This window comes from Micromys minutus, assembly GCF_963924665.1.
Source record: "Micromys minutus genome assembly, chromosome: 1".
Lineage (NCBI taxonomy): Eukaryota > Metazoa > Chordata > Mammalia > Rodentia > Muridae > Micromys > Micromys minutus.
Genome location: NC_137969.1, coordinates 252,466,539 through 252,483,187, shown reverse-complemented (window position 1 = coordinate 252,483,187; position 16,649 = coordinate 252,466,539). Strand labels below are relative to the sequence as shown.

The 16,649-nt window shown below is 47.1% G+C and overlaps 1 protein-coding gene across 1 annotated transcript in view; it reads right to left on the bottom strand.

Moving 5' to 3' along the window:
• The window catches only part of DYNC1H1 (dynein cytoplasmic 1 heavy chain 1), a 62,345-nt gene that overhangs the window by 31,339 nt on the left and 14,357 nt on the right, over positions 1-16,649 (bottom strand). Inside the window, exons 7-28 of the mRNA XM_080935192.1 lie at positions 16,387-16,614; positions 14,658-15,734; positions 13,999-14,178; positions 12,761-12,910; positions 11,233-11,379; positions 8,820-8,960; positions 7,948-8,124; positions 7,733-7,843; positions 7,531-7,650; positions 6,530-6,769; positions 5,579-5,734; positions 5,303-5,416; positions 4,811-4,921; positions 4,524-4,733; positions 4,237-4,383; positions 3,922-4,088; positions 3,666-3,839; positions 3,077-3,242; positions 2,809-2,997; positions 1,959-2,153; positions 631-913; positions 324-424 (exon numbers count right to left, since the gene is read on the bottom strand). Coding sequence (XP_080791318.1) covers positions 324-424; positions 631-913; positions 1,959-2,153; positions 2,809-2,997; positions 3,077-3,242; positions 3,666-3,839; positions 3,922-4,088; positions 4,237-4,383; positions 4,524-4,733; positions 4,811-4,921; positions 5,303-5,416; positions 5,579-5,734; positions 6,530-6,769; positions 7,531-7,650; positions 7,733-7,843; positions 7,948-8,124; positions 8,820-8,960; positions 11,233-11,379; positions 12,761-12,910; positions 13,999-14,178; positions 14,658-15,734; positions 16,387-16,614 — 4,584 coding nt within the window. The remainder of the gene's footprint in view (positions 1-323; positions 425-630; positions 914-1,958; positions 2,154-2,808; positions 2,998-3,076; positions 3,243-3,665; positions 3,840-3,921; positions 4,089-4,236; positions 4,384-4,523; positions 4,734-4,810; positions 4,922-5,302; positions 5,417-5,578; positions 5,735-6,529; positions 6,770-7,530; positions 7,651-7,732; positions 7,844-7,947; positions 8,125-8,819; positions 8,961-11,232; positions 11,380-12,760; positions 12,911-13,998; positions 14,179-14,657; positions 15,735-16,386; positions 16,615-16,649) is intronic.

The following is a 16,649-nucleotide window of genomic DNA, read 5'->3' as shown; positions in this document are numbered from 1 at the left end:
CTGGTTTGTGAAGGGAGGGTAATTTCTGCTAGAGGTGATAGTAACGTCTGCATGTCTGGCTGAAATAGGAGGAGTGTGATTTCTAGGGCAGCCTGGGCTCTAAAAGGAAACTTAGTCTCAGATATATAGCCAGCCAGCCAGTTGGCAGGCAACAGCCAGTTTGGACAAACACTAAAAGTTAAATTTGAGACTGAAGATCAAGTAGGCTTCAGTGTGTGTGCTGGGCTCTGCTGCAGGTCAGACAGCACCAGGGAAAGCCTGTTCGCATTGGGGCTGCGAGAGGGCAGCTTAATGGTTTTAGATGATGTGAAAAACTTTCTTACCTGGAAATCAAAGGTTTCGTCACAGTTGAAAACCAAGACGAAGCGCCCCAGCTGATGGCCCAGGGCTTTGACGGACTCTGTCTTTCCTGTCCCAGCAGGCCCTATGATTTGGGAGAGAAGTCATTTTAGTACTCAAGTCTAGTACCTAGTAAGTCCTTGACTTAAAAACCCATAAATCTTAAAACTGCTATATTAAATGCAAGCATATTAAACCATGAAATAAAGAAACACATCCAAACCATCAGCTTAGTGTGTAAAAATGAGATTTGCTGTGACCCCAGCTGTCCAGGTCTAGGAAATAACTTACCAAATGGGGAGCCCCCAAGCCTGGCCTCCAAAGCTTGTGTCATTGTCAAATAGCAACGGTCGGTTAGGGGCGTCTGAACCAGCTTGTCTTGGACGCCCAGGTACTCAAAGCCGTAGTTAAACTTGGCATTTGCCATCTGAATGGACAGCTGCTGTAACACGTCTGTTTGCTTAGGGTCAAAGTAAAATCGCATCTGGCTGAGCCATTCAAAAGATTTGGCGTTGTCAATCTTGCTTTTGATCAAGGACCTGGTAACATCTCTTTGGTGAACCAACTCTGTGATCTGAGGAGGTAAAAAATTGCATAAGCTAAAGAAACATTGTACTGTTTGGGTCTGCAGACTATCTGTTAAGTTGACATTAGGCTTCAGGCCTAGTTACCATGACTAGCAGCAAATATTCCAAACTGCCAACAGAACTTCACCAGAGGGGACACTGGAAAAGTTATCCATGCAACAATATCACAGACTCAGAGTTACAGAAAACACAGAAGCCAAAATCCCTCTGTAAGTGAAAACTGTGCAGCTAATGTGACAGAGCAGCTTCCTCACGTGTACCCACGGGCTGCCCGCCTTGTGCTCCCCACTGCCGCAGCCACCCCTCTGGGAAGAAGATGCAAAGAGCTGGCCATGGCCATGGTCATGCTGGCGCATGCCTTTAATCCCAGCACTGGGGAGGCAGACACAGGCAAATCTCTGAGTTTGCGGCCCTCAAGTCTACAGAGTGGGTTCCAGGATAGCCAGGGCTACACAGAGAAACCCTGTTTCAAACACTTTAAAAAAAAAAAAGAAAGAAACAATAACAACAAAACAAAGCTATCTGACTCCTCTATAATGTAGGAGCAGTCTGTGGGTATATGAGTACATGCATGTGTGTGTGTGTGTGTGTGTGTGTGTGTGTGTGTGTGTGTGTGCAGGGGTGAGGGTCAACTCTGGGTGTCACTCTTCAGGGGCATTTCACCTTTGTTCTCTGAAGTTTTCTTTAGGACCCGGGGCACTAGAACTCAGGTCCTTGTGCTTTTGCAGCAAACTTTTTATCAACCTAGTCTTCACCGAGATTATTTTTAAAAAAGAACAGAACCAAACACCACCCAAGTGCACAAAGAATACCCATGCCCACGCATTACCGTGGTCAAAAGCCTCATGTAAGCCAGGCTGGCCTAGACTTCCTGATTCCCTTCCCTTGCCTCCACTTCCCAAAGCTAAGGTTACGGTGTGGACCACAACTCCCAGCTCATTTTTCTTTTGCTAGAGAAGGCATATTTTAAAGCATCTTTTCCTTTCACTGCTCCAGCTGAGAGGTGAGACAGAGTTAAGGCATGAGGCTCACCAAGTGCTCCAGCTTCCTTCTTCGGAGAGGGGGCTGCTCCATGAGGACAGAATCTGCCAAGACGTTGAGCGTGACCTCCACATTGCTCAGCACAGACTGCAAGGGTCCTACATCACCACCTCCCCCAACGCTGCTTAGTGCATTCTCCACGTTCTCTGACCAGGCTATCTGGGCTGACAGTACCACTAGCTGGGCCTAGGGGAGAAAAGACAGGAGATACACAGGGTTGCTTTTCTGAGATAGAGCATCACTGCTCCTTGGACTGGCTCTCAATTCGCCACACAACCGGCTTTCCTCTTCTCACCGCCCCTGCCCGAAGAGCCTGACTACAGGTGCCATTGCCTGGTTCCCAAGGGGTCATTTATAGGGCCTATTTTCGAATGTTGGTTTCTTTAAAACGCAGAAATATTATGGAAATGTGCTTTCATTTTAATCCCAGGTGTGGGATGTGGGGCTGTTTAGGACTGTCTGCAGTAGCCGACTATGATTTCCCTTGTGCTCTAGTAGAGTCACGGTTTTTCCAGATGCAGATAATTTCTGATTGCGTGACGTTTGGAATTCTGGGAACTTTTTAGAGGGCACAGAAATGTAAGCGCCCAAATAGGGGTTGTCAGTCATTTAAGAAGATCAGGGGCAATTTGTTAGAAACAAAAGGAAAGACATTAGATGCAGAGATCTCTCTCTCTCCTTCCCCTCTATCCTTTCTCTTCTATCTAGTGACAAGGGTGAAACCAGGGGTATAATGGGTGGGAAAAACAAACAAACCACCAAGTAACCAAGACCAGCATCCATCATATCCAAGCCCTTGAGAGCTAAGGTCTTCAGCCTGATTGCTTCTATTAAAGATTACCTGGTATTTATCAATCCAAGTAATGTAGGTATTTGGGTCAATAGAAGTTGCTTTTCCAAAAATCTCCACTTCTGTAACAGACTCTGCCAGAAGTTTAGCCAAGGTGACTCTCATCTCCTTTTCCACAAGCGTGAGCCATTCATTGATCTTGGGGTGTTCAGTGATGGACACTGGAGTTTTAAACATAACCTGAAATAAAAAGTCATTACATGAACTAAGGTGTTTGAGCGTGAGAGAGGTTTTGAAGCTACAAATGTACTGTGCTTACCTCCTCCCCTTCTCGGGATGAAATGCCGAGGACCACAGAGTTGTCCTCATTTAAGATGATGCTGGAAACGCCAGCGAACATTTTCTTGAAGTGCTTCTGCAACTTAGCCACATTCTTGCTATTTCCAATGATTTCAAGCAAATCCTCATCACCCACAAAGTAGAACCTGAAGTCAAAACAACCCAGCTACTTACAAGACAGACCTCAGGCCTGAACTCACATCTCATACAAACAACTGCCAGGCCTTGGTGAGAGACATGTTTACAGTAAGACTTGGGAGAGTTCAGTGTCATTGACTTAAGTCATTCTGACAGCATCTGCTCCACTTGCCCTACGCAAATTCCTTGGAAAGGAAAGAGCCTCAGGGGACAGCAGAGCTAGACCCTGGAGTGATTCAAGTGGCTTACAGAGAAAACAAGCTTAGTGTTGCTTAGTAAGATTAAGGTGGAAGACTGGGAGTTCAGGTAGCACTAGAGATGGGTATGACAAGGCAGAGGGCTCAGACAATGAGTTGGTCATCAAAATTCAAGTCAAAACTGAGCAGCGACAGGCACAGGAAAGAGGACAGACAGAGCACAGCACAGCTGACCTGGGGAAAGATGAGCGCTCTCGTTCCAGGTACTCCCCCAGTGCTTTCTGGATCTTCCCAAGCAGGTCAGCCAACCTTTCCAGAGACCTCTGGACTCCTTGGATGTTCAGAACATCCATAACAAGTGGAGACTTGGAGACTTTTTTCATCAGAGCCAAAAATTCCGTGCTGATACTAGAGAACAAAAGAGAGCTGGTCAGCCTCTGCAGAGAACTCATCGGCCCTGCCAGTGCCTGGTCCCACTGGAGCTGCACACCTCTGAAAGCGCTGGGTTTCCACAGGCAGCAGATGTTTGATGTCCGCACTGCCTGTGAAGATGCCTTCCAAGTAGACCCAGCGCCTCTGCACATCAATCCACACGTCAAAGAGAGCCATGATCCGGTTCAGCTTGTCCTCCCAGCTCAGGGCATCTTCTTCAAACACCTAGATGGTTCACAGGAGGAGAGCTCAACAGCTAACCTTTGCACTCAGATATGCCAAAGCTCACTGAAAATCATAAATCAGGACCATGCTCTGAATAACTCGGCATCTGAGGTATAACTGGAGAGCAGAAGAGTGCTTTGTGCCACACCTTGTAATATGGAGAGAGTTTCATGGCAGAGACGCTGTTGATGTGCTCTTTGACCTTGTTGAAGAGGTCATCCCAGCCTCTGATCAGGCGGCACTTGTTCTGATAGTTGACCAAGTCTAGTTCGTATGTGTTCCACACTTCCCGTATCTGAGCGGAACCAGGAAGAGGCCGTTAGCAGGACAAATCAACACTCAAACGTTAGGGGACAGAGATGACCGTAGACGACATTTACACGGTCATTACAGTCAAACCCATACAACAGCCTGACACCCACTCCCATCACTTGCCTGTTTCAAGAATTCTTCCAAAGCCATCTCCCCTTGTGCCACTAGTAGCACATCCTTGACAACAGCTTCGTTCTTCTGAAGGTCAACATCCCAGATCTGGCCCAGGGTCAGCTCAGAAACCACCCAGTTAACGTGAAGCCTCTTCATCAGCTGTTTCCAGTGCCGGTCTTTAAGTGCTTCTGACTTCAACTCAATTACCAACATGTTTATCTGTTCGGGGGCAAACAGTTACATGAGCAGGTACCTTTTGAAAAGACACCCAACACCCATGTGTGGCAGTCACCTACCTTCATGTAACCTTTCAGGAGCCTCTGAACAAACTCATAGGAGGCATACTGCCGAAGCCTCGCAGGAAAGTTCTTCAGCTGGTTCAAGAGGCCGTCTAGGTTTTGTCGAAGCTGTGAGGAGATACAGGAGTCACATACACAGGTACACAGATACACACTCTACATCCCACCGCCACCCCCAACACTGTATGTTGTTTTTACTTTTTCTTCTAAGACATGGTCTCATGAATTTATCCAAGGCTCACCTTGAAGTTACAAAAGCCCACCTGTTTCCATCACCAAGAGTTCTGGGAACAGAACCTAAGGTTATGAGCACGCTGGGCAAGCATTCTGCCTACTGAGGTACAACCTTTGGAATGGCTCTAAAACCAACTTTCAGTCTGTATAAGCCTACAAACATACAGGGTACAGCGACAGTTCGGGAACTTGCCAAGGTCTCTCTGTGACTGCTAACAGACAGAATCGCAGACATCCACTACAACAAGTACCTACCTTACGAGGCTGAACCGAGACCCACGGCTGCTCCTTCATTTGGTCAATTTGTTCCCAGACCTTAGAAAGCTCTGACCACACACCTTTGAGGTCTTGTAACTCCTCCAAGGCCACCTGTGATTGAGAGGAAAGGCAGTTAACCTGGAACATAAGAACAGCTCAGGAAGTAGAAAGGAGGAAAACCACCTTAAGCATCTAGCAGAGTCCTTGGGATGACCCAGGACAGCGGCAGTGTCTGGTAGAACAGTTCTCTAGACTTTCCACTCGGGTTCATACCTGGACACGTTCTTCACTGCCACTGAGGAGGCCTGTGTCTGTGAGTTCCAATGCTTCCTTGGCCTTTGCACACTTCTCTCTGTCATCCTTTAGCCGGCCGAACTTTCCTTCATATATGGTGAGGGCCTGAAGCGCCTCCTCAGGACGCAGATTGCCCTGAAAGAGCCAGAGCACAGAGAGTGGCAGGACTGTCTCAGGAAAGGGGAACACTGGGGCTCAGAGGTACTGGAGCCAATAGTGACAAAGCAGAGGCCATGCCTAGCAGCCCAGCTAGCAGCTGCCTTAGAAAGCTGAGTTGTACATAGGGAAATCAAATTCTAAACTTGAGTATGCCCAAGACTGCCTGAGAAACAATAGAACCGTGTTTTTGTTATTTCATATGAATTGGTGTTTTACCTACATGTCTATCTACATGAGGGTCTACATGCCCCGAGAACTGGAGTTAGACACAGCAGTGAGCTTCCATGTGGGTGTTGGGAATTGAACCTTGGTTCTCTAGAAGAGCAGTCAGTGCTCTTAACCTCTGAGCTGTCACTCCAACCCTGAGTAAAACTAATTTTTATTTATTTAAAAACACCTCCTGGGGACTGGAGAGACAGTTCAGTGGTTCAAGTTCTAGCACCAAAACAGCAGTTTACAACTGTCTGACTCTAGTTCCAGGAGATCTGATGCCCTCCTCTGGACTCCAGAGGCACTATATGCACATGGTACACAAAAATTAATAAATATTTAAAACTACCTCCCACTTAAATGACTGTCACTCTGGGTAAATAAATGGCTACTCAAGCAACCCTCCTGCCTTAGTCTAAACGACTGGCTGCCAGCACAGCCTTTTAGGTACTGGAGGGCAAACAACTTCAGTACTGAAAAGCTATGCCTCAGCATGGCCTCCTGTGTCTGGCAGAAAGAACCCATGTTATGCTGCTGGCTGCTGGGCTTAGTGAAACTCACTGTGACGGGTTTGGTCTTCTCCCAGTCTGTCAACAGATCGGTGGTCCGGCTCTCCACAGCTCGGTCCTCCTGCACGATCTTCATTTGCAGGTTTGCCACCTGTTGCTGAATGGCAGAGTCCTTCCGACGCATGATGTCATTGAAGGCCCCCCACTCACCCTCGATGTTATCAATGTAAAGCCAAGAAGGCGGGAACTGGAACCTTTGCTTTTCCAGCAGACGCTGACCATTGCGGTAGAGCTTTGAAAGTTAAAAAGATAAATTGGGTTTTTTTCCTACAACAATAGGAGAAAGTACTGCAAACATCCCAACAAAAAGCAAGACCCTGTGACTGAAGAACACATAGATCAAAGGACATGCTATTCTACAATCGTCTACCTCAAGATTATTGCAGCTGGAGGGTAGCCCGACAATTTCTCTACCAACACCAAGTGGGCATAGAGAACACCCTGCACTGTTCGTCATCTCTTTACCCTGAATTACAACGGAACACTCAAATCCTAAGCACGTGAAAAGTGACAGGTTTAGAGATAGTGACTCTTGCTAATCACACACAAAGTTTTTAAAGTGCAGACTGCTAGACTCCCATGATGCCACATTTGCTTATTGTGTGTATGTGTGTATAGCAGCGTGCGTGTGGAAGGTAGAGGACAACATCAGTCGGTTCTCTCCTTTACCACGTGGTTCTACGGAAGCCTCAGGTCGTCAGCCTTGGCAGCAGGCACTTTTACTCAGTCCTGTCTCTGCGTCCCACCAGGCTCTTTGGTTTTCATCGCAAGATCCTATCTCACAAATCTGGCTTCAAATTCACAATTCCCCTGCCTAAGCCTATCAAGTGCTGGGGTTAGACATATTGCCACCACAGCAGGATTCCATGGTGCATTCTAATGACACATGGCAGCTGATGACTGCGCTGTAAGAAACGTTCCTTAAGGTGCTGAGCCCTCAGCACTCATCAGAACAGATCGCAGCTTAATCATGAGTCCCACTCGAGAACTCACTTCAACTTGCTTCTCAAACTGTTTGATCTTCCGTTTCAGAGACTGCACATAGGTGATGAAGGTCACCGCGTCAGAGGTGCTGGCCGTGTCAACAGAGTGCTGCTCCAGCTCTTGGCGAGACTGTTGGAGAAAGGGGTGATTTACCACGGTGCCACGCTCATCCTGCAGCCAGCCAGACCCTGGCCAACACCCCACCTCTCACCTTTGAGATCTGGGAGTGGAATTCTGTCATGTTTGAACCCAGCATCTGTCCAAATTTGCTGAGAACTTCCTTATGCCAGGAGTCATACTTCAGGTTCACCTTGGACTGGACCTGCAGAAGTGGACAGCACGCCATCAGCTCTTCCCTAAGTGTCTGAGCTCCAGCCCAGAGCCCAACACCAATGTTGCTCTTATCAGACAATAAGCCGAGCTCACCTTGCCGTAATCTATCACCACCGGTCCAAACTCCTTCTTAGTTTCCGCATTGTCAAAGGTTCCTCTGGCTTTCCTTATCTGGACCAGGAGAGCTTGCCACTTGTTGAGATCTTCCCCTAGCCTGTTGTAAATGTTTTCTGCCTGCATATCCCACAAACACTGGTACTGAAGCCAAACCTGCAAACAAGAAACAAAGCTCAATTCCAGTTTGCAGTTCTGTAGACTATCACTATGCTAGTACCCATGATGCCAACAGTCCAAAGTCATGTCCTCACAGTTAGAGAGCCTCAGTTCAAAGTCTTGGAATGTATACAGCAAAAAGGAAAAGTTTACTTTTCTTGAAAACCATAGTTAAGACGACACAAGATTTATCCTACTCTTCACTCTTGACTTAAACAAATATTGCTGGGTGTGGCAGAGCGTGTGGTGGAGCACACCTTCATCCCGGCACTGTGAGTTCAAGCAAATCTGGTCTACATAGTTCCAGGCCAACCAGAGCTACATAAGACCCAGTCAGGTGTGGTGACAAAGCCATGTAATCCAAATTGTCAGGAGGCAAAAGAATTCAAGGTTCTGGTCAGCCTGGTTTACAAAGCAAGTAACTCCAGGCCAGGTAGGGCTAGAATAAGGAATAGACCTTGTCACAACGTAAATAAACACAAGGTGGATAAATAGTAAACATATAAACATGTAAGTAAATAAATAAAGCAAGCTTTGCCCACTGAACCCTATTGTCTATCAGGACCTATTAGCTTCCTAGTTTTTCTTTCTTCCTCTTTTGGTGGTGCTGACAACCAAGCAGGGCAGCTGAGCTCCACTGCAGCCCGGCTCCCGTACTCTGGTGACATTGGATGGAGTCAAGAGTGTCTTACCTTAACATACTGCTCGACTTCAGTCACTATGCCCATGACTGCAGAGTATGACTCTTCCAGGGCGACAGGGCCGTCGGGCATGCGTGTCAAGGCATTCCGATAGAACTTCTCTTCCTCGGTCAACTCATAATGCACTCCCACCTGACAAGAGCCAGACACGACTGATCAACAGTGCACACAGTGCCAATCTCTGTCACCTGTAACTTACTAAAATAACTAAAAATAGTCACCATCAAAAGCATTAAGAAATAAGATCTATTTTCCTTAGCTATAAGTAACAAGAAACCTGATTTAATATTTAACTCATTAAACCAATAAATGGAACTCAAGAGTAAAGACAAACTGGAAATTTGGAGTCACTAATGGCACGAGGTAAGAGAAACTGAAGAGCACCTGGAACCCTCGGTTCATCTGCTACATCGAGGCCCCAATCTAAGTACAAGAAGCAGGCACGCCCACTCATCCAAAATCACATTCTATAGAAGAGAGACAAAGGACATGCATATACAGATTGTATATAGGATGAAGTCTATGTAGAATGAAGAGGAAAGAGGGAGGGAGAACGGTGGGACAGGGAATGGCTATATTCTAATTTTTTTTTTTTTTAAAGCAGAGGTCCTTGGGCATGCTAGGTAAGCACTCTACCACTGAGCTATCGCTGGCTGTCCCTTTAACAGAAAACCAGGAAAGGCTTTATCCGAAGGTGATATATGAACAAAGATTGGAAAGGGTGGAAGCGATATTTGCTCTTGGGGACTGTGAGCAGACAACGCCTCATGCAAATGCCAATGGAGCAAGATCAGTGTGTGGGGCTGAGGGCCAGCAAAAGTGCAATGAGGCCTGAGCAGAGCCACGAGGGGAAAGCAGGGATTAGGGTCACAAAGGCAGACAGGTAACAACAGGACCAACAAGCAGCAGGACTCTAGCTTTCTTGTGAGAGAGATGGCAGGCTGTTAGAGAGCCCACAGAGGAGCAAAGGCAGTTACTCGGAAATGAGCCCTGACTTTAGGGAGCAGAGAGAACAGTAGGAAGCAACATTAGCTCCTTGGATAGAGTGGGAAGAACAGTGACTATGGCAGCCAGATCAATGTTGCAGGGTATCTGATCACATTGTGAACCCCAAGACTGTGATCTGGAAAAACCTTGCTGTGGGACAAGAGAGGGAAAGCAGCAGTGAGAGGCGGGGCTGGGTCAGGGCGAGGCCAGGCTGCAGGTATGACTGTGGAGATGGCTGTGTCAGGGCAGAGCGGGGTCAACAGTGCTGGTGTCCACTAACAGACAATGCACAACCTTATACACAGAACTAGACAGAGAGGATCCCTGGGACATAAACCAAAATTCAGTTTGGTTTTGGTTATCTGGGCAAAACATACTACAAGGACCAGGAGATGGCTCAGCAGGCCACGCCTGATGTCTTGAGTTCAATTCCCAGAATGAACGTACAAAGTGAAAAAGAGATGGGTACCTAACCTGAGTGTGCTGTGAGCTCCACTTTCTCAGTGTGATATATGAAAGAGTGTGTGCACAAACACACCACAAATAAATAAAGTAATTAAAACAACAGCAAACAAACCCTTGAAAGTGACATCAAGGGAAGAAAGCTGTGTTTTGGGGCTGCAGAGATGGCCTGGTGGTCCTGAGCACTGGCTGCTCTTCCAGAGGACCCAGGCTCAGTTCCCAGCACCTAGAGAATCCAAGTATTTCTTCTGGCCTACATAGAAATAAGCTCACACCTGATAAACAGATATATATTCAGAGAAACATTCATACATGTAAATTAAGAATAATTTATTTTACTCTAACTTTAAAGGGCTTGTTTCTTGCAGAATTACTAAGTTCTAGAACAGTCTGGATGGCAATGGTATGGAATCCTTTTATTTGAAAGTCACTGAGACTACTTAAAAGTGACATCAGCCAACATTATGGATTAAATGGTCTTCAGGTTTTCCTTTGACTCTAGAAGGGTACCAGGAAGATTAGAATCTAGGATCTGCCTTACACTAGTCAGTGATCTACAAAATAAGTGAGAACAGCTACATGCTGATAAATAAGGCTGCAGGGCAGGAGCTCACGATTCCCACTTCTGTGAGTGCTTGAAAAATGTCTCTAAAAGTGGCTCCCAGTGTTCAGAAAGCTGAGGGTGGAGGTCAGCTGGGACCATACAGCGAGACCCTATACTCCCAAACCAAACAGCACAACACTGGAGGAGGAACTGAGACTATCAAAGTTCTTAGGTCAGGCACAGTGCAGATACCTTTAATGCCAGTGCTCAGAAGACAGAGGCAAAAGAATCTCTATGAGTTTGAGACAAACTTGGTCTACACAGTGAGTCCCTAGAGAGCAAGGGCTACATAAAGAGACCCTGTTTGGTCAGAGGGCAGACAGCACATGCTTGGAGACCCTGGAAGCTTACCTGGTACCTCTGACTCTGGATCCTGGGCAGGGACAGCACAATCATCTTCCAAGCGAACATCTCCTGGTATAGCTTGTACCTGCATTCTTCAATGGGTGGGTTCAAATAGATTACCTGATTTGTTATTCTTAGCTCATGAACAACGTTCTGCAAAAAAAAAAAAAAAAAAAGTTTTGTGGGTGCAGTGAATTTTGTGTGAAGCAGTGGGTGAAGTCAATACATGATTGGACAGTGGAGAGGTAGGTGGGGAAAAGGCTAGGAAAACGGAAGAGGAGGAAATTCCGGGAGAAATCAAGATGGAGCTGGAGAAAGCAGACCTAGATCCTGGTGGCCATAATTGCTGCTAGGTAGATATAATTATCTTTAAGGGTTTCTATAGGTCTTTTTATCTCTTATAGAAGGGCAGTTTGTATCTTTGTCCACTGGATGTAATCTTATTGTGTACAGGGTTTGTAAATTGAGAATTTAATATATAAACCTAACATGAAAAGCTATCCGGCCTTAGAGTCATGTTTGTGCTGGGAGGTGGAGGAAAGGAACACAGCGGGTCAGAAGAAGCACCAGGGCGGGCGGAGTGAACCGCCTGGGAAAGGAATCTCATGGAGAATGTAGCTCGTGGACTGAGTGACAGAGTGTGCACTCGGTTCCATACTAAAGTGGCGTTCTTGAAGTGAGACCGCAGGGACCGATAAAAGGTTAAGCATCATTTTTACTATTTACTGCAACAGGTGGTGTTGGCGCACATCTTTAATCCCAGTATTTGGGTGGCAGAGGCAGGCAGATCTCTGTGAATTTGAGGTCCGCCTGGTCTACAGAGTGAGTCCCAGGACAGCCAAGGCTACATAGAAAAACCCGGTGTCAAAATAGTTCATCACATAGACACCAGGCAAGTAAGAGTTCCCACAGTATACATTTCCTAAACAGACTTTAAGTGTTCATGGCCTCCTGTCTTGAAATCATTTAGAATTGACCGAAGATGTGCAAAGAAAGCACAAGGCACTTCAGCAGCCTCTCTGACACTGGCTGGCCCGCCTCACGCTGCACTCAATCTCCTCAAACCTGTGGCATTTTCTGATCTGGTCAAACGCTGCACAGACCAACTTTCTGAGTGAGCCTCTATTTTTCTCTCAATTTTTCTGGAGAAAAGGCAGATGTGAAATGCCCTTGTTATCACAAGATGTCATCATAAGATGTCACAAGCACTCGGAGCCACCCACACCACTGGCAGAGCTAACGTTCACCAACTGGTTAAATGGCGTCTGTCGGGCTCTTCCACTATCAGGCACTGGTACCCAGGGCCAGCCCAGCGCCAGGGTCTAGTCTGGGCCTCCTGCATTCTAAGCAAGCTCTCTAACTCCTAGCTACACCGCAGAGCTTACCCTGACAGGCACTGTTTTTGAGACAGGATCTCACTGCTTAGGCTAAGCTGCCCTTGAGCTTGTGACCCTCAGCCTGAGCATCTACACATACTTCAGAGGGGAGGAGCGTGCTTTGCTCAGCCCAGGTGAGTGCCGTGGGAGATACTCACTTTGATCTTGGGCTCTCCACCAGGCTTGTGACTGACTTGTGGAGCATCTGTATCCATGTCGACTTCTGCTTTATCTTCAGCTTGTCCAAGAAGAACCTGGGTCCAAGCTCGAAGGCCAGCTTGCAGGCGGACACCCAGTATCCTTTCAATCTACAGAGAAATCGGGGTCACTGAGCGGCTGCTTTTGAAGGTCAGCTCACAAAGTACAGAATGAGAAGGTGGCAGGTGTGCCAAAGTCAAGTGTCTAATTTCAATCCTATCTCACTCTGCGCGTGACACCTGCAGCCTCGTCAGAGCCGTGTTCTGCACCTTTGGAACTCGTGAATTGCCAGTCTCCTCCGAATTTAAGGAACAAGGAGACCTAACACCATATTGTAGATGCAGTTAAGCTCTTGGTAGCTGTTCCTTATGAAGTAAAACTCACTTGAAATGCTGTTTTGTGGAGCTTGAAGGTAGCTCTAGAGGTGAAATTAGGAACTGCAGCTTGGAGATGAAGAAAGTGGAAGAAAGCCTTCTCTGTCCAAAACCAGGCAAATTTTTTTCAGGACCTCTCTGCACGTCTTTGGCACGGTGTGTCCTATGCCATGTAACTCCCTAGGGATATGCTGAGGGCTGAGGGAGAACCACAGCATCTGCGGGCTGATAACTTTCCTTCCTACCATATCCTTGGTGTGGATGCCTTTTAAACTTTAAGGGGAAAACCAGCCAAGTTCAGTTTGGACCCTGTGCAGTAGAAGATGTCCTTGCCTAGGCCTCTCTAGCACCATGTCCTCTCCAAATGAGTAAGAAAAGCTAACCTGGCTCTGGCCTCATCTTTATAGCCTTAGGTGTGGAGAGAGCAGTTGTCAGATGGGTGCCTGGAGGGTTAGGACCTGAGGAGTGGATTCATGCTGAGCAAGACCTAGATTCTACTACGGCACCACCACCATTGCCATCAAAAAGGAAAATAAAACAAACCTTAAACCATATGAACAGGAGGGAAAGGCCGATAGGAAGTTGTCAAGTACCCAGGAAAAGGAGGAACTCTCCTCTGCACCCCAACACCTTGTTCCCAGCTGAGAACGGCTAGGTCAGAGACCACAGCATTTGGCTGTGGCATTAGCTGAGGGGTTCTGGAGGAACTGGGCCTGCCAAGTAAGTATCGAGGTACTTTCCAGACAAACTAAAGGCCATAGCTAACAGGGCCCATGTCCACAGGACAGTGGAGATCAGCGTCTGGCCAACTCAGCCGTGCATACCTCCATGTCCAGCTTGTTGACCCAGATGGGCAGATTGGAGTAGGAATGCAGGTTGAGGTCATCCACTGCTTTCTGGACTCTGTTCAAGATTTCAGAGAACGTCTTATGATCATACATGCAGGTTTCCAAGGAACGGACTTCCAGGTCTATTTTTTCCTCAATAATCAGTAGGTCATCCACCTAGAGAAGAGTGTATTTAGTATGAAAAATTCACTTACTCTATAGCTTCTTCATGCTGTTTTCATGAAGAACTCGGCTCGGTGTGGAGAAGTCCCTCTATTAATAGCTAGCCCTAGCTGCTGAGTGAGGATGCTGCTTCCCCTGCATGGAAAAGGAGGGCCCGAGAACACCACCAGCACCTTTCTTCCCTCTGCACTACCCATGGAAACAAGTAATCCTACCACAGGTCTGGAGACACCTCTCCCCCGATAGCTGTATCATAAGCCTATCAGCTTCTAATGTCCAGGAGCTAGGTTTCTCAGGGTATTACTCGGCAGTATTCCCAAAGCCCCACTCCATCAGTCAACAGCTAGAAAACTTCTTTCCTCCTGTAGCTCCAGGGGCCTTAGCTTCAATCTTACACACTGCTTTGGAGAACTAGTATGTTCCCTGACTTAGCGACTAATCACCCATGAACGCTGAAAGGTAAGTTAACTCACCTTCTCTTGGAAGTTGAAAACCGTCTCTGCCAGGCGCTGCACATAGGGGTCAAGTTTGTAGGACTCCCACACCAATGCGATGCCTTCTGCGATCAAGGCCTGAACCTCCTTCTTCAGGCCAGCCACTAACAGTGAAATGGTATTGCGCTCCTCCACCTTCTCACAGGTACGTTCGTAAGTCCGGACGCTTTCAATCAGTGAGATGGCAAATGGGTAGAGCTGGTTGGCTTGGTGAGCCTTGTTCACAATTGCGAGTGGCACTCGGAAGCCAAGCCACTTGAGGTTCCGGACTTCTTTGGAGAGAGTTATGATCTCTGGAAGGAAGTTCACCTTTAGCTTGAGGACATTCCCAGTGCGGCCCCGCACACGAGCGCTCTCAATGGTGAAGATGCGCCCAGAGACACCAAGATTGCGTTGCTGAACCTTCCTCGCCCAGTCATCAAAGATTTCCTGGGTGTTGAGCTTCATTCGAAAGCTGTCTCCATCCTGCTTCAGCTTCTGCCCTTCCACGTGGTTCTCCCAACCCTTGCCCAAGACGTCTTCCACTCGCTTCATGTAGGCAGTGAGCTGTCTGTCAATCTGTTTAGCCCAGATGATAGACCCCGACACAGGGGGCAGGTCACGGACATGACTCATTTTACAAGCTTGGCTTTGTGGGTACTGGACCTTGAACTTGTCATGCAGAGATTCAATGTCATCTTTTACACGTTGGATCAGCTGGGTCTGGTATTCTCGAATGGCCCCTCGGATGTGTGGGCGGACGAACAGTGCATTGAACCTGGAGAAAATCCTGAACATCTCATTGGCATTCTTGGCTGTGCCGAGCTGATCTCGGAGGCGAGCAGTGATGCGGGTCTCCACACGGTCAATTCTCTCATCGTATCTCTTCATCGCAGCCTCCCAAGCCTCCGTCCCTTCTTTGGAAACATCCAGTCCATCCACTTCCTTGACGTTCTCATAGGCCAGGTTCACCTCCTCAATGGCATTGGCATCTGCAGCATCAAAGAGGACCTCGGCCACTTTCATGTCCTGGGGCTCAGGTGCCTCTCCTTGGTTCTGTTGTGCAACTGCTGTGACCTAAAAAAAAAAAAAAGATTTGGAACAAAAAATATTAGCAAGTGTTTTTCTGTCATAGGCATAGCACAGGATTTTTGTGCATCAATACTGACTTCTAAACCTTCAGTACTTTATAATCACACTATAAAGATCTTCCCTGCACATTTGTGTTTTTACTGTATTATTTTTTTTTTTTTTTAAAGGAAAGGACCAGTGAAAAGAGGAGGGAATGAAAACAGGAGCAAGACCACACATAGGACAAGGATGCAGCTCAGCAACAGAGTATTTGACTAGCAGGCACAGGACTTTGGATTCAATCCCCAGAACAAAATACCCTACTCCAAAAGCCTACAAAGAAAAAAGGGATTCCTGAATTGTTTTAATAAAGCTCAGAGATAAACAGTAATTCCCCACGATTTATTGTGGTGCACTGCTGAAGGGCTCTGTTGATGTAACACACTACAATCTAATAGCCAGGCGTCTGCTGCACCCAGGCAGAGCATACCGAGTGTTCCGATACTCGTAACAACATAATATAGCACAGGATCAAGGGTGACAAGTGAGAAAAGGAAACTAAAGAAAAAACACTACATACGAGGTACTCAGTTCCTTCAAAGAATTAATTAAAAAGGCAGCAAAACAAGGACTGTGTGAGCTTCTATGGCAGACACACCTGTGGCCTCAGGACTCTGACAATGACAGCTCTCAGCTGTTCGTGCTGGCGGCGGAACTTCCTCATCTGGTCGAGGCGGGCCTGAAGCTTCCTGTGAGCAGGGTTGATGCGCCACACCATCTTCAGGTTCTCCTCCCTCTTCCTCTTGACGATGTCTCTCAGCAGCACTTGGAGCTTCTCATACTCGTCATCCCATGTCTGGAAGACTTCGAAGCAAGCCACCATGACCTGTGGTACAATTGGGAGATGGCTTGTCACTAAGT